Source organism: Urtica dioica, chromosome 1 (assembly GCF_054948205.1).
Source record: "Urtica dioica subsp. dioica isolate 48M chromosome 1, U.dioica_male_clone48M_v1_H2, whole genome shotgun sequence".
NCBI lineage: Eukaryota > Viridiplantae > Streptophyta > Magnoliopsida > Rosales > Urticaceae > Urtica > Urtica dioica.
The window spans coordinates 61,126,860-61,153,383 of record NC_142756.1 but is presented as its reverse complement, the minus strand read 5'-3'; the positions used below and the strand labels follow the sequence as shown (position 1 = coordinate 61,153,383).

The 26,524-nt window shown below is 32.0% G+C and overlaps 1 protein-coding gene across 1 annotated transcript; it reads right to left on the bottom strand.

Annotated features, from left to right (window-relative positions):
* Window positions 1–914: 914 nt before the first annotated feature.
* Window positions 915–26,524, bottom strand: LOC149408364 (uncharacterized). The gene is made up of 5 exons (XM_089625284.1): window positions 26,473–26,524; window positions 26,311–26,403; window positions 26,144–26,245; window positions 25,867–26,062; window positions 915–925 (listed from the first exon to the last, which is right to left on the bottom strand). The coding sequence occupies exons 2-5, from the start codon at window positions 26,368–26,370 to the stop codon at window positions 915–917; spliced, it is 369 nt and encodes a 122-aa protein (XP_089481410.1). The 5' UTR covers window positions 26,371–26,403; window positions 26,473–26,524.

The following is a 26,524-nucleotide window of genomic DNA, read 5'->3' as shown; positions in this document are numbered from 1 at the left end:
AGGGATCAAAAACTAATGATACGTCTACAAATTCTCGAAAATATGTTAACCATCAACCAAAAGGGACAAGAATCTTCAAAATCTCATACCATTTGAAAGATGTATGGTAGTTTCAAATTTTGCAATTTTTTCGTCTACTAACCCCTTTGGATTTGAAGAGGATATCTGAAATTTTTATAGGGATTGAAAACTGATGATAGGCTTACACATTCTAGAAAATATGGTAACCAAAAACCAAAAGAGACAAGAATCTTAAAAATCACACACCATTTGAAAGAGTTATGGTAGTTTCAAATTTTGCATGTTTATCGTGTACTAATCCATTTGGCTTTGAAGAGGATTTGTGAAATTTTTATAGGGATCGAAAACTAATGATATGCCTACACATTCTCGAAAATATGGTAACCATCAACCAAAAGAGACAAGAATCTTCAAAATCTCACACCATTTGAAGGAGTTATGGTAATTTCAAATTTTGCAATTTTTTCGTGTACTAACCCCTTTGGATTTGAAGAGGATATTTGAAATTTTTATAGGGATTGAAAACTGATGATACGCTTACACATTCTTGAAAATATGGTAACCAAAAACCAAAGGAGACAAGAATCTTAAAAATCACACACCATTTGAAAGAGTTATGATAGTTTCAAATTTTGCATGTTTTTCGTGTACTAATGCCTTTGTCTATGAAGAGGATTTGTGAAATTTTTATAGGGATCGAAAACTAATGATACGCCTACACATTCTCGAAAATATGGTAACCATTAACCAAAAGGGACAAGAATTTTCAAAATATCACACCATTTGAAAGAGTTATGGTAGTTTCAAATTGTGTAAGTTTTTCGTGTACTAACCCGTTTGGCTTTGAAGAGGATTTGTGAAATTTTTATAGGGATTAAAAACTGATGATAACATTACACATTTTCTAAAATAAGGTAACCAAAAACCAAAAGAGACAAGAATCATAAAAATCACACACCATTTAAAAGAGTTATGGTAGTTTCAAATTTTGCATGTTTTTCGTGTACTAATCCATTTGGCTTTGAAGAGGATTTGTTGCATTTTTATAGTGATCGAAAACTAATGATACGCCTACACATTCTCGAAAATATGGTAACCATCAACCAAAAGAGACAAGAATCTTCAAAATCTCACACCATTTGAAGGAGTTATGGTAGTTTCAAATTTTGCAAGTTTTTCGTGTACTTACCCCTTTGGCTTTGAAGAGGATTTGTGAAATTTCTATCGGCATTGAATACTAATGATACGCCTACATATGCTAAAAAATGTGGTAACAAAGAACCAAAAGAGTAAAGAATCATAAAAATCACACACCCTTTGAAAGAGTTATGGTAGTTTCAAATTTTGTATTTTTTTAGTGTACTAACCCCTTTTGGATTTAAAGAGGATTTGTGATATTTTTATAGGGATCGAAAACTAATGATACGCCTACATATTCTAAAATTTATGGTAACAAGGGACCAAAAGAGTAAAGAATCATAAACAACACACACCATTTGAAAGAGTTATGGTAGTTTCAAATTTTGCAATTTTTTCGTGTACTAACCCCTTTTGGATTTAAAGAGGATTTGTGAAATTTTTATACGGATCGAAAACTAATGATATGCCTACATATTCTCGAAAATATGGTAAACATCAACCAAAAGAGATGAAAATATTCAAAATCTCACACCATTTAAAACAGTTATGGTAGTTTCAAATTTTGCAAGTTTTTCATGTACTAACCCCTTTGGCTTTGAAGGGGATTTGTGAAATTTTTATAGGGATCGAAAACTAATGATACGCCTACAAATTCTCGAAAATATGTTAACCATCAACCAAAAGGGACAAGAATCTTCAAAATCTCATACCATTTGAAAGATGTATGGTAGTTTCAAATTTTGCAATTTTTTTGTCTACTAACCCCTTTGGATTTGAAGAGCATATCTGAAATTTTTATAGGGATTGAAAACTGATGATACGCTTACACATTCTCGAAAATATGGTAACCAAAAACCAAAAGAGACAAGAATCTTAAAAATCACACACCATTTGAAAGAGTTATGGTAGTTTCAAATTTTGCATGTTTACCGTGTACTAATCCCTTTGGCTTTGAAGAGGATTTGTGAAATTTTTATAGGGATCGAAAACTAATGATATACCTACACATTCTCGAAAATATGGTAACCATCAACCAAAAGAGACAAGAATCTTCAAAATTTCACACCATTTGAAGGAGTTATGGTAATTTCAAATTTTGCAATTTTTTCGTGTACTAGCCCCTTTGGATTTAAAGAGGATATTTGAAATTTTTATAGGAATTGAAAACTGATGATACGCTTACACATTCTTGAAAATATGGTAACCAAAAACCAAAGGAGACAAGAATCTTAAAAATCACAAACCATTTGAAAGAGTTATGGTAGTTTCAAATTTTGTAAGTTTTTCGTGTACTAACCCCTTTGGCTTTGAAGAGGATTTGTGAAATTTTTATAGGGATTGAAAACTGATGATAACATTACATATTTTCGAAAATTTTGTGAAATTTTTATAGGGATCGAAAACTAATGATACGCCTACACATTCTCGAAAATATGGTAACCATAAACCAAAAGAGATAAGAATCTTCAAAATCTCACACCATTTGAAGGAGTTATGGTAGTTTCAAATTTTGCAATTTTTTCGTGTACTAATCCCTTTGGATTTGAAGAGGATATTTGAAATTTTTATAGGGATTGAAAACTGATGATACGCTTACACATTCTCGAAAATATGGTAACCATTAACCAAAAGGGACAAGAATCTTCAGAATCTCACACCATTTGAAAGAGTTATGGTAGTTTCAAATTTTGAATGTTTTTCGTGAACTAATCCCTTTGTCTTTGAAGAGGATTTCTGAAAATTTTATAGGGATCGAAAACTAATGATACACCTACACATTCTCGAAAATAAGGTAACCATTAACCAAAAGGGACAAGAATCTTCAGAATCTCACAGCATTTAAAAGAGTTATGGTAGTTTCAAATTTTGCAAGTTTTTCATGTACTAACCCCTTTGGCTTTGAAGGGGATTTGTGAAATTTTTATAGAGATCGAAAACTAATGATACGCCTACAAATTCTCGAAAATACGTTAACCATCAACCAAAAGGGACAAGAATCTTCAAAATCTCATACAATTTGAAAGATGTATGGTAGTTTCAAATTTTGCAATTTTTTCGTGTACTAACCCCTTTGGATTTGAAGACGATATCTGAAATTTTTATAGGGATTGAAAACTGATGATACGCTTACACATTCTCGAAAATATGGTAACCAAAAACCAAAAGAGACAAGAATCTTAAAAATCACACACCATTTGAATGAGTTATGGTAGTTTCAAATTTTGCATGTTTTTCGTGTACTAATCCCTTTGGCTTTGAAGAGGATTTGTGAAATTTTTATAGGGATCAAAAACTAATGATATGCCTACACATTCTCGAAAATATGGTAACCATCAACCAAAAGAGACAAGAATCTTCAAAATCTCACACCATTTGAAGGAGTTATGGTAGTTTCAAATTTTGCAATTTTTTCGTGTACTAACCCCTTTGGATTTGAAGAGGATATTTGAAATTGTTATAGGGATTGAAAACTGATGATTTGCTTACACATTCTCGAAAATATGGTAACCAAAAACAAAAGGAGTTAAGAATCTTAAAAATCACACACCATTTGAAAGAGTTATGTTAGTTTCAAATTTTGCATGTTCTTCGTGTACTAATCCCTTTGTCTTTGAAGAGGATTTCTTAAATTTTTATAGGGATCGAAAACTAATAATACGCCTACACATTCTCGAAAATATGATAACCATTAACCAAAAGGGACAAGAATCTTAAGAATCTCACACCATTTGAAAGAGTTATGTTAGTTTCAAATTTTGTAAGTTTTTCGTGTAGTAACCCCTTTGGCTATGAAGAGGATTTGTGAAATTTTTATAGGGATTGAAAACTGATGATAACATTACACTTTTTCGAAAATAAGGTAACCAAAAACAAAAAGAGACAAGAATCATAAAAATCACACACCATTTAAAAGAGTTATGGTAGTTTCAAATTTTGCATGTTTTTCGTGTACTAATCTCTTTGGCTTTGAAGGTGATTTGTGAAATTTCTATAGGGATTGAAAACTAATGATATGCCTACATATGCTAAAAAATATGGTAACAAAGAACCAAAAGAGTAATGAATCATAAAAATCACACACCATTTGAAAGAGTTATGGTAGTTTCAAATTTTGCATTTTTTTCGTGTACTAACCCCTTTTGGATTTAAAGAGGATTTGTGAAATTTTTATACGGATCGAACACTAATGATATACCTACACATTCTCAAAAATATGGTAACCATCAACCAAAAGAGACAAGAATCTTCAAAATCTCACACCATTTGAAGGAGTTATGGTAGTTTCAGATTTTGCAAGTTTTTCGTGTACTAACCCCTTTGGCTTTGAAGAGGATTTGTGAAATTTCTATAGGGATTGAAAACTAATGATACGCCTACATATGCTAAAAAATATGGTAACAACGAACAAAAAGAGTAAATAATAATAAAAATCACACACCATTTGAAAGAGTTATGGTAGTTTCAAATTTTGCAAGTTTTTCATGTACTAACCCCTTTGGCTTTGAAGGGGATTTGTGAAATTTTTATAGAGATCGAAAACTAATGATACGCCTACAAATTATCGAAAATATGTTAACCATCAACCAAAAGGGACAAGAATCTTCAAAATATCATACCATTTGAAAGATGTATGGTAGTTTGAAATTTTGCAATTTTTTCGTGTACAAACCCCTTTGGATTTGAAGACGATATCTGAAATTTTTATAGGGATTGAAAACTGATGATACGCTTACACATTCTCGAAAATATGGTAACCAAAAACCAAAGAGACAAGAATCTTAAAAATCACACACCATTTGAAAGAGTTATGGTAGTTTCAAATTTTGCATGTTTTTCGTGTACTAATCCCTTTGGCTTTGAAGAGGATTTGTGAAATTTTTATAGGGATCAAAAACTAATGATATGCCTACACATTCTTGAAAATATGGTAACCATCAACCAAAAGAGACAAGAATCTTCAAAATCTCACACCATTTGAAGGAGTTATGGTAGTTTCAAATTTTGCAATTTTTTCGTGTACTAACCCCTTTGGATTTGAAGAGGATATTTGAAATTGTTATAGGGATTGAAAACTGATGATTTGCTTACACATTCTCGAAAATATGGTAACCAAAAACAAAAGGAGACAAGAATCTTAAAAATCACACACCATTTGAAAGAGTTATGTTAGTTTCAAATTTTGCATGTTCTTCGTGTACTAATCCCTTTGTCTTTGAAGAGGATTTCTTAAATTTTTATAGGGATCGAAAACTAATGATACGCCTACACATTCTCGAAAATATGATAACCATTAACCAAAAGGGACAAGAATCTTAAGAATCTCACACCATTTGAAAGAGTTATGGTAGTTTCAAATTTTGCATTTTTTCGTTACTAACCCCTTTTGGATTTAAAGAGGATTTGTGAAATTTTTATACGGATCGAAAACTAATGCTATGCCTACACATTCTCGAAAATATGGTAACCATCAACCAAAAGAGACAAGAATCTTCAAAATCTCACACCATTTGAAGGAGTTATGGTAGTTTCAAATTTTGCAAGTTTTTCGTGTACTAACCCCTTTGGCTTTGAAGAGGATTTGTGAAATTTCTATAGGGATTGAAAACTAATGATACGCCTACATATGCTAAAAAATATGGTAACAACGAACCAAAAGAGTAAAGAATAATAAAAATCACACACCATTTGAATGAGTTATGGTAGTTTCAAATTTTGCAAGTTTTTCATGTACTAACCCCTTTGGCTTTGAAGGGGATTTGTGAAATTTTTATAGAGATCGAAAACTAATGATACGCCTACAAATTCTCGAAAATATGTTAACCATCAACCAAAAGGGACAAGAATCTTCAAAATCTCATACCATTTGAAAGATGTATGGTAGTTTCAAATTTTGCAATTTTTTCGTGTACTAACCCCTTTGGATTTGAAGACGATATCTGAAATTTTTATAGGGATTGAAAACTGATGATACGCTTACACATTCTCGAAAATATGGTAACCAAAAACCAAAAGAGACAAGAATATTGAAAATCACACACCATTTGAAAGAGTTATGGTAGTTTCAAATTTTGCATGTTTTTCGTGTACTAATCCCTTTGGCTTTGAAGAGGATTTGTGAAATTTTTATAGGGATCAAAAACTAATGATATGGCTACACATTCTCGAAAATATGGTAACCATCAACCAATAGAGACAAGAATCTTCAAAATCTCACACCATTTGAAGGAGTTATGGTAGTTTCAAATTTTGCAATTTTTTCGTGTACTAACCCCTTTGGATTTGAAGAGGATATTTGAAATTGTTATAGGGATTGAAAACTGATGATTTGCTTACACATTCTCGAAAATATGGTAACCAAAAACAAAAGGAGACAAGAATCATAAAAATCACACACCATTTAAAAGAGTTATGGTAGTTTCAAATTTTGCATGTTTTTCGTGTACTAATCCCTTTGGCTTTGAAGATGATTTGTGAAATTTCTATAGGGATTGAAAACTAATGATACGCCTACATATGCTAAAAAATATGGTAACAAAGAACCAAAACAGTAATGAATCATAAAAATCACACACCATTTGAAAGAGTTATGGTAGTTTCAAATTTTGCATTTTTTTCGTGTACTAACCCCTTTTGGATTTAAAGAGGATTTGTGAAATTTTTATACGGATCGAAAACTAATGATATGCCTACACATTCTCGAAAATATGGTAACCATCAACCAAAAGAGACAAGAATCTTCAAAATCTCACACCATTTGAAGGAGTTATGGTAGTTTCAAATTTTAGTTTCAAATTTTGCAAGTTTTTCGTGTACTAACCTCTTTGGCTTTAAAAAAATTTTGTGAAATTTCTATAGGGATTGAAAAGTAATGATACGCCTACATATGCTAAAAAATATGGTAACAATGAACCAAAAGAGTAAAGAAAAATAAAAATCACACACCATTTGAATGAGTTATGGTAGTTTCAAATTTTGCATGTTTTTCGTGTACTAATCCCTTTGGCTTTGAAGAGGATTTGTGAAATTTTTATAGGGATCAAAAACTAATGATATGCCTACACATTCTCGAAAATATCAACCAAAAGAGATAAGAATCTTCAAAATCTCACACCATTTGAAGGAGTTATGGTAGTTTCAAATTTTGCAATTTTTTCGTGTACTAACCCCTTTGGATTTGAAGAGGATATTTGAAATTTTTATAGGGATTGAAAACTGATGATACGCTTACACATTCTCGAAAATATGGTAACCATTAACCAAAAGGGACAACAATCTTCAGAATCTCACACCATTTTAAAGAGTTATGGTAGTTTCAAATTTTGCATGTTTTTCGTGAACTAATCCCTTTGTCTTTGAAGAGGATTTCTGAAAATTTTATAGGGATCGAAAACTAATGATACACCTACACATTCTCGAAAATATGGTAACCATTAACCAAAAGGGACAAGAATCTTCAGAATCTCACACCATTTGAAAGAGTTATGGTAGTTTCAAATTTTGTAAGTTTTTCGTGTACTAACCCCTTTGGCTTTGAAGAGGATTTGTGAAATTTTTATAGGGATTGAAAACTGTTGATAACATTACACATTTTCGAAAATAAGGTAACCAAAAACCAAAAGAGACAAGAATCATAAAAATAACACACCATTTAAAAGAGTTATGGTAGTTTCAAATTTTGCATGTTTTTCGTGTACTAATCCCTTTGGTTTTGAAGATGATTTGTGAAATTTCTATAGGGATTGAAAACTAATGATACGCCTACATATGCTAAAAAATATGGTAACAAAGAACCAAAAGAGTAAAGAATCATAAAAATCACACACCATTTGAAAGAGTTATGGTAGTTTCAAATTTTGCATTTTTTTCGTGTACTAACCCCTTTTGGATTTAAAGAGGATTTGTGAAATTTTTATACGGATCGAAAACTAATGATATGCCTACACATTCTCGAAAATATGGTAACCATCAACCAAAAGAGACAAGAATCTTCAAAATCTCACACCATTTGAAGGAGTTATGGTAGTTTCAAATTTTAGTTTCAAATTTTGCAAGTTTTTCGTGTACTAACCCCTTTGGCTTTAAAAAAATTTTGTGAAATTTCTATAGGGATTGAAAAGTAATGATACGCCTACATATGCTAAAAAATATGGTAACAACGAACCAAAAGAGTAAAGAAAAATAAAAATCACACACCATTTGAATGAGTTACGGTAGTTTCAAATTTTGCATGTTTTTCGTGTACTAATCCCTTTGGCTTTGAAGAGGATTTGTGAAATTTTTATAGGGATCAAAAACTAATGATATGCCTACACATTCTCGAAAATATCAACCAAAAGAGATAAGAATCTTCAAAATCTCACACCATTTGAAGGAGTTATGGTAGTTTCATATTTTGCAATTTTTTCGTGTACTAACCCCTTTGGATTTGAAGAGGATATTTGAAATTTTTATAGGGATTGAAAACTGATGATACGCTTACACATTCTCGAAAATATGGTAACCATTAACCAAAAGGGACAACAATCTTCAGAATCTCACACCATTTGAAAGAGTTATGGTAGTTTCAAATTTTGCATGTTTTTCGTGAACTAATCCCTTTGTCTTTGAAGAGGATTTCTGAAAATTTTATAGGGATCGAAAACTAATGATACACCTACACATTCTCGAAAATATGGTAACCATTAACCAAAAGGGACAAGAATCTTCAGAATCTCACACCATTTGAAAGAGTTATGGTAGTTTCAAATTTTGTAAGTTTTTCGTGTACTAACCCCTTTGGCTTTGAAGAGGATTTGTGAAATTTTTATAGGGATTGAAAACTGTTGATAACATTACACATTTTCGAAAATAAGGTAACCAAAAACCAAAAGAGACAAGAATCATAAAAATAACACACCATTTAAAAGAGTTATGGTAGTTTCAAATTTTGCATGTTTTTCGTGTACTAATCCCTTTGGTTTTGAAGATGATTTGTGAAATTTCTATAGGGATTGAAAACTAATTATACGCCTACATATGCTAAAAAATATGGTAACAAAGAACCAAAAGAGTAAAGAATCATAAAAATCACACACCATTTGAAAGAGTTATGGTAGTTTCAAATTTTGCATTTTTTTCGTGTACTAACCCCTTTTGGATTTAAAGAGGATTTGTGAAATTTTTATACGGATCGAAAACTAATGATATGCCTACACATTCTCGAAAATATGGTAACCATCAACCAAAAGAGACAAGAATCTTCAAAATCTCACACCATTTGAAGGAGTTATGGTAGTTTCAAATTTTGCAAGTTTTTCGTGTACTAACCCCTTTGGCTTTGAAGAGGATTTGTGAAATTTCTATAGGGATTGAAAACTAATGATACGCCTACATATGCTAAAAAATATGGTAACAACGAACCAAAAGAGTAAAGAATAATAAAAATCACACACCATTTGAAAGAGTTATGGTAGTTTCAAATCTTGCAAGTTTTTCATGTACTAACCCCTTTGGCTTTGAAGGGGATTTGTGAAATTTTTATAGAGATCGAAAACTAATGATACGCCTACAAATTCTCGAAAATATGTTAACCATCAACCAAAAGGGACAAGAATCTTCAAAATCTCATACCATTTGAAAGATGTATGGTAGTTTCAAATTTTGCAATTTTTTCGTGTACTAACCCCTTTGGATTTGAAGATGATATCTGAAATTTTTATAGGGATTGAAAACTGATGATACGCTTACACATTCTCGAAAATATGGTAACCAAAACCCAAAAGAGACAAGAATCTTAAAAATCACACACCATTTGAAAGAGTTATGGTAGTTTCAAATTTTGCATGTTTTTCGTGTACTAATCCCTTTGGCTTTGAAGAGGATTTGTGAAATTTTTATAGGGATCAAAAACTAATGATATGCCTACACATTCTCGAAAATATCAACCAAAAGAGACAAGAATCTTCAAAATCTCACACCATTTGAAGGAGTTATGGTAGTTTCAAATTTTGCAATTTTTTCGTGTACTAACCCCTTTGGATTTGAAGAGGATATTTGAAATTGTTATAGGGATTGAAAACTGATGATTTGATTACACATTCTCGAAAATATGGTAACCAAAAACAAAAGGAGACAAGAATCTTAAAAATCACACACCATTTGAAAGAGTTATGTTAGTTTCAAATTTTGCATGTTCTTCGTGTACTAATCCCTTTGTCTTTGAAGAGGATTTCTTAAATTTTTATAGGGATCGAAAACTAATGATACGTCTACACATTCTGGAAAATATGATAACCATTAACCAAAAGGGACAAGAATCTTAAGAATCTCACACCATTTGAAAGAGTTATGGTAGTTTCAAATTTTGTAAGTTTTTCGTGTACTAATCCCTTTGGCTTTGAAGATGATTTGTGAAATTTCTATAGGGATTGAAAACTAATGATACGCCTACATATGCTAAAAAATATGGTAACAAAGAACCAAAAGAGTAATGAATCATAAAAATCACACACCATTTGAAAGAGTTATGGTAGTTTCAAATTTTGCATTTTTTTCGTGTACTAACCCCTTTTGGATTTAAAGAGGATTTGTGAAATTTTTATACGGATCGAAAACTAATGAATTGCCTACACATTCTCGAAAATATGGTAACCATCAACCAAAAGAGACAAGAATCTTAAAAATCTCACACCATTTGAAGGAGTTATGGTAGTTTCAAATTTTGCAATTTTTTCGTGTACTAACCCCTTTGGATTTGAAGAGGATATTTGAAATTGTTATAGGGATTGAAAACTGATGATTTGCTTACACATTCTCGAAAATATGGTAACCAAAAACCAAAGGAGACAAGAATCTTAAAAATCACACACCATTTGAAAGAGTTATGGTAGTTTTAAATTTTCCATGTTTTTCGTGTACTAATCCCTTTGTCTTTGAAGAGGATTTCTGAAATTTTTATAGGGATCGAAAACTAATGATACGCCAACACATTCTCGAAAATATGGTAACCATTAACCAAAAGGGACAAGAATCTTGAGATTCTCACACCATTTGAAAGAGTTATGTAAGTTTTTCGTGTACTAACCCCTTTGGCTTTGAAGAGGGTTTGTGATATTTTTATAGGGATTGAAAACTGATGATAACATTACACATTTTCGAAAATTTTGTGAAATTTTTATAGGGATCGAAAACTAATGATACGTCTACACATTCTCGAAAATATGATAACCATTAACCAAAAGGGACAAGAATCTTAAGAATCTCACACCATTTGAAAGAGTTATGGTAGTTTCAAATTTTGTAAGTTTTTCGTGTACTAATCCCTTTGGCTTTGAAGATGATTTGTGAAATTTCTATAGGGATTGAAAACTAATGATACGCCTACATATGCTAAAAAATATGGTAACAAAGAACCAAAAGAGTAATGAATCATAAAAATCACACACCATTTGAAAGAGTTATGGTAGTTTCAAATTTTGCATTTTTTTCGTGTACTAACCCCTTTTGGATTTAAAGAGGATTTGTGAAATTTTTATACGGATCGAAAACTAATGAATTGCCTACACATTCTCGAAAATATGGTAACCATCAACCAAAAGAGACAAGAATCTTAAAAATCTCACACCATTTGAAGGATTTATGGTAGTTTCAAATTTTGCAATTTTTTCGTGTACTAACCCCTTTGGATTTGAAGAGGATATTTGAAATTTTTATAGGGATTGAAAACTGATGATACGCTTACACATTCTCGAAAATATGGTAACCAAAAACCAAAGGAGACAAGAATCTTAAAAATCACACACCATTTGAAAGAGTTATGGTAGTTTTAAATTTTCCATGTTTTTCGTGTACTAATCCCTTTGTCTTTGAAGAGGATTTCTGAAATTTTTATAGGGATCGAAAACTAATGATACGCCTACACATTCTCGAAAATATGGTAACCATTAACCAAAAGGGACAAGAATCTTGAGATTCTCACACCATTTGAAAGAGTTATGTAAGTTTTTCGTGTACTAACCCCTTTGGCTTTGAAGAGGGTTTGTGAAATTTTTATAGGGATTGAAAACTGATGATAACATTACACATTTTCGAAAATTTTGTGAAATTTTTATAGGGATCGAAAACTAATGATACGCCTACACATTCTCGAAAATATGGTAACCATTAACCAAAAGGGACAAGAATCTTCAGAATCTCACACCATTTGAAAGATTTATGGTAGTTTCAAATTTTGTAAGTTTTTCGTGTACTAACCCCTTTGGCTTTGAAGAGGATTTGTGAAATTTTTATAGGGATTGAAAACTGATGATAATATTACACATTTTCGAAAATAAGGTAACCAAAAACCAAAAGAGACAAGAATCATAAAAATCACACACCATTTAAAAGAGTTATGGTAGTTTCAAATTTTGCATGTTTTTTGTGTACTAATCCCTTTGGCTTTGAAGATGATTTGTGAAATTTCTATAGGGATTGAAAACTAATGATACGCCTACATATGCTAAAAAATATGGTATCAAAGAACCAAAAGAGTAAAGAATCATAAAAATCACACACCATTTGAAAGAGTTATGGTACTTTCAAATTTTGCATTTTTTTCGTGTACTAACCACTTTTGGATTTAAAGAGGATTTGTGAAATTTTTATACGGATCGAAAACTAATGATATGCCTACATATTCTCGAAAATATGGTAAACATCAACCGAAAGAGATGAAAATATTTAAAATCTCACACCATTTAATAGAGTTATGGTAGTTTCATGTTTTGCAAGTTTTTCATGTACTAACCCCTTTGGCTTTGAAGGTGATTTGTGAAGTTTTTATAGGGATCGAAAACTAATGATACGCCTACAAATTCTCGAAAATATGTTCACCATCAACCAAAAGGGACAAGAATCTTCAAAATCTCATACCATTTAAAAGATGTATGGTAGTTTCAAATTTTTCAATATTTTGGTGTACTAACCCCTTTGGATTTGAAGAGGATATCTGAAATTTTTATAGGGATTGAAAACTGATGATACGCTTACACATTCTCGAAAATATGGTAACCAAAAATCAAAAGAGACAAGAATCTTAAAAATTTCAGACCATTTGAAAGAGTTATGGTAGTTTCAAATTTTGCATGTTTTTCGTGTACTAATCCCTTTGGCTTTGAAGAGGATTTGTGAAATTTTTATAGGGATCGAAAACTAATGATATGCCTACACATTCACGAAAATATGGTAACCATCAACCAAAAGAGACAAGAATCTTAAAAATCTCACACCATTTGAAGGAGTTATGGTAGTTTCAAATTTTGCAATTTTTTCGTGTACTAACCCCTTTTGATTTGAAGAGGATATTTGAAATTTTTATAGGGATTGAAAACTGATGATACGCTTACACATTCTCGAAAATATGGTAACCAAAAACCAAAGGAGACAAGAATCTTAAAAATCACACACCATTTGAAAGAGTTATGGTAGTTTTAAATTTTGCATGTTTTTCGTGTACTAATCCCTTTGTCTTTGAAGAGGATTTCTGAAATTTTTATAGGGATCGAAAACTAATGATACGCCTACACATTCTCGAAAATATGGTAACCATTAACCAAAAGGGACAAGAATCTTCAGAATCTCACACCATTTGAAAGAGTTATGGTAGTTTCAAATTTTGTAAGTTTTTCGTGTACTAACCCCTTTTGATTTGAAGAGGATATTTGAAATATTTATAGGGATTGAAAACTGATGATACGCTTACACAACCTCGAAAATATGGTAACAAAAAACCAAAGGAGACAAGAATCTTAAAAATCACACACCATTTGAAAGAGTTATGGTAGTTTTAAATTTTGCATGTTTTTCGTGTACTAATAATCCCTTTGTCTTTGAAGAGGATTTCTGAAATTTTTATAGGGATCGAAAACTAATGATTCGCCTACACATTCTCGAAAATATGGTAACCATTAACCAAAAGGGACAAGAATCTTCAGAATCTCACACCATTTGAAAGAGTTATGGTAGTTTCAAATTTTGTAAGTTTTTCGTGTACTAACCCCTTTGGCTTTGAAGAGGATTTGTGAAATTTTTATAGGGATTGAAAAATGATGATAACATTACACATTTTCGAAAATATGGTAACCAAAAACCAAAAGAGACAAGAATCATAAAAATCACACACCATTTAAAAGAGTTATGGTAGTTTCAAATTTTGCATGTTTTTCGTGAACTAATCCCTTTGGCTTTGAAGAGGATTTGTGAAATTTTTATAGGGATCGAAAACTAATGATACGCCTACACATTCTCGAAAATATGGTAACCTTTAACCAAAAGAGACAAGAATCTTAAAAATCTCACACCATTTGAATGAGTTATGGTAGTTTCAAATTTTGCAAGTTTTTCGTGTACTAACCCTTTTTCGATTTAAAGAGGATTTGTGAAATTATTATACGGATCGAAAACTAATGATATACCTACATATTCTCGAAAATATGGTAAACATCAAACAAAAGAGATGAAAATATTCAAAATCTCACACCATTTAAAAGATTTATGGTAGTTTCAAATTTTTCAAGTATCTCATGTACGTTCTTTGGCTTTGAAGGGGATTTGTGAAATTTTTATAGTGATCGAAAACTAATGATACGCCTACACATTCTCGAAAATATGGTAACCATTAACCAAAAGGGACAAGAATCTTCAGAATCTCACACCATTTAAAAGAGTTATGGTAGTTTCAAATTTTGCAATTTTTTCGTGTACTAACCCCTTTGGATTTGAAGAGGATATCTGAAATTTTTATAGGGATTGAAATATGATGATACGCTTGCACATTCTCGAAAATATGGTAACCAAAAACCAAAGGAGACAAGAATCTTAAAAATCACACACCATTTGAAAGAGTTATGGTAGTTTTAAATTTTGCATGTTTTTCGTGTACTAATCCCTTTGTCTTTGAAGAGGATTTCTGAAATTTTTATAGGGATCGAAAACTAATGATACGCCTACACATTCTCGAAAATATGGTAACCATTAACCAAAAGGGACAAGAATCTTCAGAATCTCACACCATTTAAAAGAGTTATGGTAGTTTCAAATTTTGCAATTTTTTCGTGTACTAACCCCTTTGGATTTGAAGAGGATATCTGAAATTTTTATAGGGATTGAAAACTGATGATACGCTTACACATTCTCGAAAATATGGTAACCAAAAACCAAAGGAGACAAGACTCTTAAAACTCACACACCATTTGAAAGAGTTATGGTACTTTCAAATTTTGCATGTTTTTCGTGTACTAATCCCTTTGTCTTTGAAGAGGATTTGTGAAATTTTTATAGGGATCCAAAACTAATGATACGCCTACACATTCTCGAAAATATGGTAACCATTAACCAAAAGGGACAAGAATCTTCAGAATCTCACACCATTTAAAAGAGTTATGGTAGTTTCAAATTTTGCAATTTTTTCGTGTACTAACCCCTTTGGATTTGAAGAGGATATCTGAAATTTTTATAGGGATTGAAATATGATGATACGCTTGCACATTCTCGAAAATATGGTAACCAAAAACCAAAGGAGACAAGAATCTTAAAAATCACACACCATTTGAAAGAGTTATGGTAGTTTTAAATTTTGCATGTTTTTCGTGTACTAATCCCTTTGTCTTTGAAGAGGATTTCTGAAATTTTTATAGGGATCGAAAACTAATGATACGCCTACACATTCTCGAAAATATGGTAACCATTAACCAAAAGGGACAAGAATCTTCAGAATCTCACACCATTTAAAAGAGTTATGGTAGTTTCAAATTTTGCAATTTTTTCGTGTACTAACCCCTTTGGATTTGAAGAGGATATCTGAAATTTTTATAGGGATTGAAAACTGATGATACGCTTACACATTCTCGAAAATATGGTAACCAAAAACCAAAGGAGACAAGACTCTTAAAACTCACACACCATTTGAAAGAGTTATGGTACTTTCAAATTTTGCATGTTTTTCGTGTACTAATCCCTTTGTCTTTGAAGAGGATTTGTGAAATTTTTATAGGGATCCAAAACTAATGATACGCCTACACATTCTCGAAAATATGGTAACCATTAACCAAAAGGGACAAGAATCTTCATAATCTAACACCATTTGAAAGAGTTATGGTAGTTTCAAATTTTGCAAGTTTTTCGTGTACTAACCCCATTTGGCTTTGAAGAGGATTTTTGAAAATTTTATAGGGATTTAAAACTGATGATAACATTACACATTTTCGAAAATAAGGTAACCAAAAACCAAAAGAGACAAGAATCATAAAAATCACAAACCATTTAAAAGAGTTATGGTAGTTTCAAATTTTGCATGTTTTTCGTGTACTAATCCATTTGGCTTTGAAGAGCATTTGTGAAATTTTGATAGGGATCGAAAACTAATGATACGCCTGCACATTCTCGAAAATATGGTATCCATCAACCAAAAGCGAGAAAAATCTTCAAAATCTCACACCATTTGAAGGAGTTATGGTAGTTTCAAATTTTGCAAGTTTTTCGTGTACTAACCCATTTGGCTTTGAAGAGGATTTGTGAAATTTCTATAGGGATTGAAAACTAATGATACGCCTACATATGCTAAAAAATATGGTAACAAAGAACCAAAAGAGTAAAGAATCATAAAAATCACACACCATTTGAAAGAGTTATGGTAGTTTTAAATTTTGCATTTTTTTCGTGTACAAACCCCTTTTGGATTTAAAGAGGATTTGTGAAATTTTTATACGGATCGAAAACTAATGATATGCCTACATATTCTCGAAAATCTGGTAAACATCAACCAAAAGAGATGAAAATATTCAAAATCTCACACCATTTAAAAGAGTTATGGTAGTTTCAAATTTTGCAAGTTTTTCATGTATTAACCCCTTTGGCTTTGAGGGGGATTTGTGAAATTTTTATAGGGATCGAAAACTAATGATACGCCTACAAATTCTCGAAAAAATGTTAACCATCAACCAAAAGAGATGAGAATCATCAAAATCTCATACCATTTGAAAGATGTATGGTAGTTTCAAATTTTTCAATTTTTTCGTGAACTAACCCTTTTGGATTTGAGGAGGATATCTGAAATTTTTATAGGGATTGAAAACGGATGATACGCTTACACATTCTCGAAAATATGGTAACCAAAAACCAAAAGAGACAAGAATCTTAAAAATCACACACCATTTGAAAGAGTTATGGTAGTTTCAAATTTTCCATGTTTTTCGTGTACTAATCCCTTTGGCTTTGAAGAGGATTTGTGAAATTTTTATAGGGATCGCAAACTAATGATATGCCTACACATTCTCGAAAATATGGTAACTATCAACCAAAAGAGACAAGAATCTTCAAAATCTCACACCATTTGAAGGAGTTATGGTAGTTTCAAATTTTGTAATTTTTTCGTGTACTAACCCCTTTGGCTTTGAAGAGGATTTGTGGAATTTTTATACGGATCGAAAACTAATGATACGCCTACATATTCTAAAAATTATGGTAACAAAGAACCAAAAGAGTAAAGAATCATAAAAATCACACACCATTTGAAAGAGTTATGGTAGTTTCAAAATTTGCAATTTTTTCGTGTACTAACCCCTTTTGGATTTAAAGAGGATTTGTGAAATTTTTATACGGATCGAAAACTAATGATATGCCTACATATTCTCGAAAATATGGTAAACATCAACCAAAAGAGATGAAAATATTCAAAATCTAACACCATTTAAAAGAGTTATGGTAGTTTCAAATTTTGCAAGTTTTTCATGTACTAACCCATTTGGCTTTGAAGGGGATTTGTGAAATTTTTATAGGGATCGAAAACTAATGATACGCCTACAAATTCTCGAAAATAGGTTAACCATCAACCAAAAGAGATGAGAATCTTCAAAATCTCATACCATTTGAAAGATGTATGGTAGTTTCAAATTTTTCAATTTTTTCGTGTACTAACCCCTTTGGATTTGAAGAGGATATTTGAAATTTTTATAGGGTTTGAAAACTGATGATACGCTTACACATTCTCGAAAACATGGTAACCAAAAACCAAAGGAGACAAGAATCTTAAAACTCACACACAATTTGAAAGAGTTATGGTAGTTTCAAATTTTGCATGTTTTTCTTATACTAATCCCTTTTTCGTTGAAGAGGATTTGTGAAATATTTATAGGGATCGAAAACTAATGATACGCCTACAAATTCTCGAAAATATGTTAACCATCAACCAAAAGGGACAAGAATCTTCAAAATCTCATACCATTTGAAAGATGTATGGTAGTTTTAAATTTTGCAATTTTTTCGTGTACTAACCCCTTTGGATTTGAAGAGGATATCTGAAATTTTTATAGGGATTGAAAACTGATGATACGCTTACACATTCTCGAAAATATGGTAACCAAAAACCAAAAGAGACAAGAATCTTAAAACTCACACACCATTTGAAAGAGTTATGGTAGTTTCAAATTTTGCATGTTTTTCGTGTACTAATCCCTTTGTCTTTGAAGAGGATTTGTGAAAGTTTTATAGGGATCGAAAACTAATGATACGCCTACACATTCTCGAAAATATGGTAATCATTAACCAAAAGGGACAAGAATCTTCATAATCTCACACCATTTGAAAGAGTTATGGTAGTTTCAAATTTTGCAAGTTTTTCGTGTACTAACCCCTTTGGCTTTGAAGAGGATTTATGAAATTTCTATAGGGATTGAAAACTGATGATACGCCTACATATGCTAAAAAATATGGTAACAAAGAACCAAAAGAGTAAAGAATCATAAAAATCACACACCATTTGTAAGAGTTATGGTAGTTTCAAATTTTGTATTTTTTTCGTGTACTAACCCCTTTTGGATTTAAAGAGGATTTGTGAAATTTTTATACGGATCGAAAACTAATGATATGCCTACATATTCTCGAAAATATGGTAAACATCAACCAAAAGAGATGAAAATATTCAAAATCTCACACCATTTAAAAGAGTTATGGTAGTTTCAAATTTTGCAAGTTTTTCATGTACTAACCCCTTTGGCTTTGAAGGGGATTTGTGAAATTTTTATAGGGATCGAAAACTAATGATACGCCTACAAATTCTCGAAAATATGTTAACCATCAACCAAAAGAAATGAGAATCTTCAAAATCTCATACCATTTGAAAGATGTATGGTAGTTTCAAGTTTTTCAATTTTTTCGTGTACTAACCCCTTTGGATTTGAAGAGGATATTTGAAATTTTTATAGGGTTTGAAAACTGATGATACGCTTACACATTCTCGAAAACATGGTAACCAAAAACCAAAGGAGACAAGAATCTTAAAACACACACACCATTTGAAAGAGTTATGGTAGTTTCAAATTTTGCATGTTTTTCGTATACTAATCCCTTTGTCGTTGAAGAGGATTTGTGAAATTTTTATCGGGATCGAAAACTAATGATACGCCTACAAATTCTCGAAAATATGTTAACCATCAACCAAAAGTGACAAGAATCTTCAAAATCTCATACCATTTGAAAGATGTATGGTAGTTTCAAATTTTGCAATTTTTTCGTGTACTAACCCCTTTGGATTTGAAGAGGATATTTGAAATTCTTAAAGGGATTGAAAACTGATGATACGCTTACACATTCTCAAAAATATGGTAACCAAAAACCAAAAGAGACAAGAATCTTAAAAATCACACACCATTTGAAAGAGTTATGGTAGTTTCAAATTTTGCATGTTTTTCGTGTACTAATCCCTTTGGCTTTGAAGAGGATTTGTGAAATTTTTATAGGGATCGAAAACTAATGATATGCCTACACATTCTCGAAAATATGGTAACCATCAACCAAAAGAGACAAGAATCTTCAAAATCTCACACCATTTGAAGGAGTTATGGTAGTTTCAAATTTTGCAAGTTTTTCGTGTACTAACCCCTTTGGCTTTGAAGAGGATTTGTGAAATTTCTATAGGGATTGAAAACTAATGATACGCCTACATATGCTAAAAAATATGGTAACAAAGAACCAAAAGAGTAAAGAATCATAAAAATCACACAACATTTGAAAGAGTTATGGTAGTTTCAAATTTTGCATTTTTTTCGTGTACTAACCCCTTTTGGATTTAAAGAGGATTTGTGAAATTTTTATACGGATCGAAAACTAATGATATGCCTACATATTCTCGAAAATAAGGTAAACATCAACCAAAAGAGATGAAAATATTCAAAATCTCACAACATTTAAAAGAGTTATGGTAGTTTCAAATTTTGCAAGTTTTTCATGTACTAACCCATTTGGCTTTGAAGGGGATTTGTGAAATTTTTATAGGGATCGAAAACTAATTATACGCCTACAAATTCCCGAAAATATGTTCACCATCAACCAAAAGACACAAGAATATTCAAAATCTCATACCATTTGAAAGATGTATGGTAGTTTCAAATTTTGCAATTTTTTCGTGTTCTAACCCTTTTGGATTTGAGGAGGATATCTGAAATTTTTATAGGGATTGAAAACTGATGATACGCTTACACATTCTCGAAAATATGGTAACCAAAAACCAAAAGAGACAAGAATCTTAAAAATCACACACCATTTGAAAGAGTTATGGTAGTTTCAAATTTTGCATGTTTTTCGTGTACTAATCCCTTTGGCTTTGAAGAGGATTTGTGAAATTTGTATAGGGATCGAAAACTAATGATATGCCTACATATTCTCGAAAATATGGTAAACATCAACCAAAAGAGACAAGAATCTTCAAAATCTCACACCATTTGAAGGAGTTATGGTAGTTTCAAATTTTGCAAGTTTTTCGTGTACTAACCCCTTTGGCTTTGAAGAGGATTTGTGGAATTTTTATAGGGATCGAAAACTAATGATATGCCTACATATTCTCGAAAATATGGTAAACATCAACCAAAAGAGATGAAAATATTCAAAATCTCACACCATTTAAAAGAGTTATGGTAGTTTCAAATTTTTCAAGTTTTTCATGTACTAACCCCTTTGGCTTTGAAAGGGATTTGTGAAATTTTTATAGGGATCGAAAACTAATGATACGCCTACAAATTCTCGAAAATATGTTAACCATCAACCAAAAGAGACGAGAATCTTCAAAATCTCATACTATTTGAAAGATGTATGGTAGTTTCAAATTTTGCAATTTTTTCGTGTACTAACCACTTTGGATTTGAAGAGGATATTTGAAATTTTTAAAGGGATTGAAAACTGATGATACGCTTACACATTCTCGAAAATATGGTAACCAAAAACCAAAAGAGACAAGAATCTTAAAAATCACACACCATTTGAAAGAGTTATGGTAGTTTCAAATTTTGCATGTTTTTCTTATACTAATCCCTTTTTCGTTGAAGAGGATTTGTGAAATATTTATAGGGATCGAAAACTAATGATACGCCTACAAATTCTCGAAAATATGTTAACCATCAACCAAAAGGGACAAGAATCTTCAAAATCTCATACCATTTGAAAGATGTATGGTAGTTTTAAATTTTGCAATTTTTTCGTGTACTAACCCCTTTGGATTTGAAGAGGATATCTGAAAGTTTTATAGGGATTGAAAACTGATGATACGCTTACACATTCTCGAAAATATGGTAACCAAAAACCAAAAGAGACAAGAATCTTAAAACTCACACACCATTTGAAAGAGTTATGGTAGTTTCAAATTTTGCATGTTTTTCGTGTACTAATCCCTTTGTCTTTGAAGAGGATTTGTGAAAGTTTTATAGGGATCGAAAACTAATGATACGCCTACACATTCTCGAAAATATGGTAATCATTAACCAAAAGGGACAAGAATCTTCATAATCTCACACCATTTGAAAGAGTTATGGTAGTTTCAAATTTTGCAAGTTTTTCGTGTACTAACCCCTTTGGCTTTGAAGAGGATTTATGAAATTTCTATAGGGATTGAAAACTGATGATACGCCTACATATGCTAAAAAATATGGTAACAAAGAACCAAAAGAGTAAAGAATCATAAAAATCACACACCATTTGTAAGAGTTATGGTAGTTTCAAATTTTGTATTTTTTTCGTGTACTAACCCCTTTTGGATTTAAAGAGGATTTGTGAAATTTTTATACGGATCGAAAACTAATGATATGCCTACATATTCTCGAAAATATGGTAAACATCAACCAAAAGAGATGAAAATATTCAAAATCTCACACCATTTAAAAGAGTTATGGTAGTTTCAAATTTTGCAAGTTTTTCATGTACTAACCCCTTTGGCTTTGAAGGGGATTTGTGAAATTTTTATAGGGATCGAAAACTAATGATACGCCTACAAATTCTCGAAAATATGTTAACCATCAACCAAAAGAAATGAGAATCTTCAAAATCTCATACCATTTGAAAGATGTATGGTAGTTTCAAATTTTTCAATTTTTTCGTGTACTAACCCCTTTGGATTTGAAGAGGATATTTGAAATTTTTATAGGGTTTGAAAACTGATGATACGCTTACACATTCTCGAAAACATGGTAACCAAAAACCAAAGGAGACAAGAATCTTAAAACACACACACCATTTGAAAGAGTTATGGTAGTTTCAAATTTTGCATGTTTTTCGTATACTAATCCCTTTGTCGTTGAAGAGGATTTGTGAAATTTTTATCGGGATCGAAAACTAATGATACGCCTACAAATTCTCGAAAATATGTTAACCATCAACCAAAAGTGACAAGAATCTTCAAAATCTCATACCATTTGAAAGATGTATGGTAGTTTCAAATTTTGCAATTTTTTCGTGTACTAACCCCTTTGGATTTGAAGAGGATATTTGAAATTCTTAAAGGGATTGAAAACTGATGATACGCTTACACATTCTCAAAAATATGGTAACCAAAAACCAAAAGAGACAAGAATCTTAAAAATCACACACCATTTGAAAGAGTTATGGTAGTTTCAAATTTTGCATGTTTTTCGTGTACTAATCCCTTTGGCTTTGAAGAGGATTTGTGAAATTTTTATAGGGATCGAAAACTAATGATATGCCTACACATTCTCGAAAATATGGTAACCATCAACCAAAAGAGACAAGAATCTTCAAAATCTCACACCATTTGAAGGAGTTATGGTAGTTTCAAATTTTGCAAGTTTTTCGTGTACTAACCCGTTTGGCTTTGAAGAGGATTTGTGAAATTTCTATAGGGATTGAAAACTAATGATACGCCTACATATGCTAAAAAATATGGTAACAAAGAACCAAAAGAGTAAAGAATCATAAAAATCACACAACATTTGAAAGAGTTATGGTAGTTTCAAATTTTGCATTTTTTTCGTGTACTAACCCCTTTTGGATTTAAAGAGGATTTGTGAAATTTTTATACGGATCGAAAACTAATGATATGCCTACATATTCTCGAAAATAAGGTAAACATCAACCAAAAGAGATGAAAATATTCAAAATCTCACAACATTTAAAAGAGTTATGGTAGTTTCAAATTTTGCAAGTTTTTCATGTACTAACCCATTTGGCTTTGAAGGGGATTTGTGAAATTTTTATAGGGATCGAAAACTAATTATACGCCTACAAATTCCCGAAAATATGTTCACCATCAACCAAAAGACACAAGAATATTCAAAATCTCATACCATTTGAAAGATGTATGGTAGTTTCAAATTTTGCAATTTTTTCGTGTTCTAACCCTTTTGGATTTGAGGAGGATATCTGAAATTTTTATAGGGATTGAAAACTGATGATACGCTTACACATTCTCGAAAATATGGTAACCAAAAACCAAAAGAGACAAGAATCTTAAAAATCACACACCATTTGAAAGAGTTATGGTAGTTTCAAATTTTGCATGTTTTTCGTGTACTAATCCCTTTGGCTTTGAAGAGGATTTGTGAAATTTGTATAGGGATCGAAAACTAATGATATGCCTACATATTCTCGAAAATATGGTAAACATCAACCAAAAGAGACAAGAATCTTCAAAATCTCACACCATTTGAAGGAGTTATGGTAGTTTCAAATTTTGCAAGTTTTTCGTGTACTAACCCCTTTGGCTTTGAAGAGGATTTGTGGAATTTTTATAGGGATCGAAAACTAATGATATGCCTACATATTCTCGAAAATATGGTAGAGCATCAACCAAACGAGATGAAAATATTCAAAATCTCACACCATTTAAAAGAGTTATGGTAGTTTCAAATTTTTCAAGTTTTTCATGTACTAACCCCTTTGGCTTTGAAAGGGATTTGTGAAATTTTTATAGGGATCGAAAACTAATGATACGCCTACAAATTCTCGAAAATATGTTAACCATCAACCAAAAGAGACGAGAATCTTCAAAATCTCATACTATTTGAAAGATGTATGGTAGTTTCAAATTTTGCAATTTTTTCGTGTACTAACCACTTTGGATTTGAAGAGGATATTTGAAATTTTTAAAGGGATTGAAAACTGATGATACGCTTACACATTCTCGAAAATATGGTAACCAAAAACCAAAAGAGACAAGAATCTTAAAAATCACACACCATTTGAAAGATTTATGGTAGTTTCAAATTTTGCATGTTTTTCGTGTACTAATCCCTTTGTCTTTGAAGAGGATTTGTGAAATTTTTATAGGGATCGAAAACTAATGATACGCCTACATATTCTCGAAAAATATGGTAACCATTAACCAAAAGAGACAAGAATCTTCAGAATCTCACACCATTTAAAAGATTTATGGTAGTTTTAAATTTTGATAGTTTTTCGTGTACTAACCCCTTTGGATTTGAAGAGGATATTTGAAATTTTTATAGGGATTGAAAACTCATGATACGCTTACACATTCTCGAAAATATGATAACCAAAAACCAAAGGAGACAAGAATCTTAAAAATCACACACCATTTGAAAGAGTTATGGTAGTTTCAAATTTTGCATGTTTTTCGTGTACTAGGATAAAATACGTTATCCGGTGCGACGAATGTCGCACCCAATGCTCAAAATGTCGCACCTAAAAGTTTATTAGGTGCGACATTAGGTGCGACAGCGTCGCACCGGATAACCCGTCGCAGAAGGTATTGGGTGCGACATGTCGCACCTAATAAGTCCCCCTTTAGGTGCGACACTTACAGGTGCGACATGTCGCACCTAATGCCCAAGTTATTTTCCTGCCAAATTTTATAGAATTGGCGGGTAAATAGATATCGGGTGCGACATTGTCGCACCGAATATGTTCGCGCCATGGTATTCGGTGCGACAATGTCGCATCAAATATGTTTGTTCAACTAAAAAAAATACAAAATTAAAAAAGTAAATTAACAAAATAAAAATGAATTACATAATTCTAAATGAATTAGAAATAAAAATTCAAATAATATTAATTAAATAAAATTCTAAATGAATTAGAAATAATATTCTGAAAATAGAATTCTTAATTAAAAATAAAAATTCTTTCCAAAAAAAGCGAAAAAAAATGAATTCCTAATTTTTTTTTCTTATAAAACTTATCGATATTAGAATTTCCTCGTTCCGCCGCTTCCGTAAGGACGGTCTCACAAGTAATCCATCGAACCAGGCGTAGAACCCGGCGTGGAACCTGGCGTCTGCTGATCCGTCCCACCTGGTTGCGATGCACGCGGAGGTTGAGGAGTCGTGGGAGGCTGGTTGTGCTGCTGGCTGAGGAAGGCGATCTGTTGCCGCATCACTTGTAGCTCGGCTTGTTGGGCATCCATCTGAGCTCGCATCTCGGCAACCAATGGATCGGTCTGAGATGACGAACTTGACGAGCCTCCATCTAGCGTTTGGGCAACACCCAACGATGACCTTGGGATCGAAGGCCCTAAACCGACTTCCCAGTCTCTGCGCACTCCCAAAACATCGCGCATCGCGTACATCTCCGCATCTTCTTGGGAGATCACGATGTTTTGCTCCTCCGCTTGCCACAAAATATCTATCGTCTGAGCGGTGACTTGATCCTTCAAAATAAAACCACAAAAAACTTATCAGATAAGAAGAAATAAAGTAATTAAATATAGTAAATAAAAAAATTAACTTACGTATTGCGTCTTCGCGAAGTCCGTCGTCCACGATCCCTTAGTGTCCTGGTGTTTTTCTAACCATATCGCTAAAGCCGAGCCTATACTCCCATCTTCTCTTCGCTGTAATTTTTCAACATTAAAATATGAATCACATATATATTGCATATTACTTTTAAGAGACTTACGTTCCTCGAGCGATGACCAAAAAAACTAAGCGAGCCTTGCCTCGCCTTCGTCTTCTTCATCTTCGAATTTTCCCGGTTGCGGAGAGATTTCGCCTGCAAGACATAAATACGTGAAGTTTAATTTTAAGAAATTCGAATAATCATCGGAAGTTCAACTCATACCTTATGCTCCGGCGAGTCGAACGTCTCTATTGCTTTCAACCAGGCTTCCTGG

Coding starts and splice junctions, on each gene's coding strand:
- LOC149408364 (XM_089625284.1), bottom strand. CDS start 26,370: ATGAAGAAGACGAAGGCGAGGCAAGGCTCGCTTAGTTTTTTTGGTCAT. Junction 26,246..26,310: donor TTGGTCATCGCTCGAGGAAC/GTAAGTCTCTTA, acceptor GAAAAATTACAG/CGAAGAGAAGATGGGAGTAT. Junction 26,063..26,143: donor ACTTCGCGAAGACGCAATAC/GTAAGTTAATTT, acceptor TTTATTTTGAAG/GATCAAGTCACCGCTCAGAC.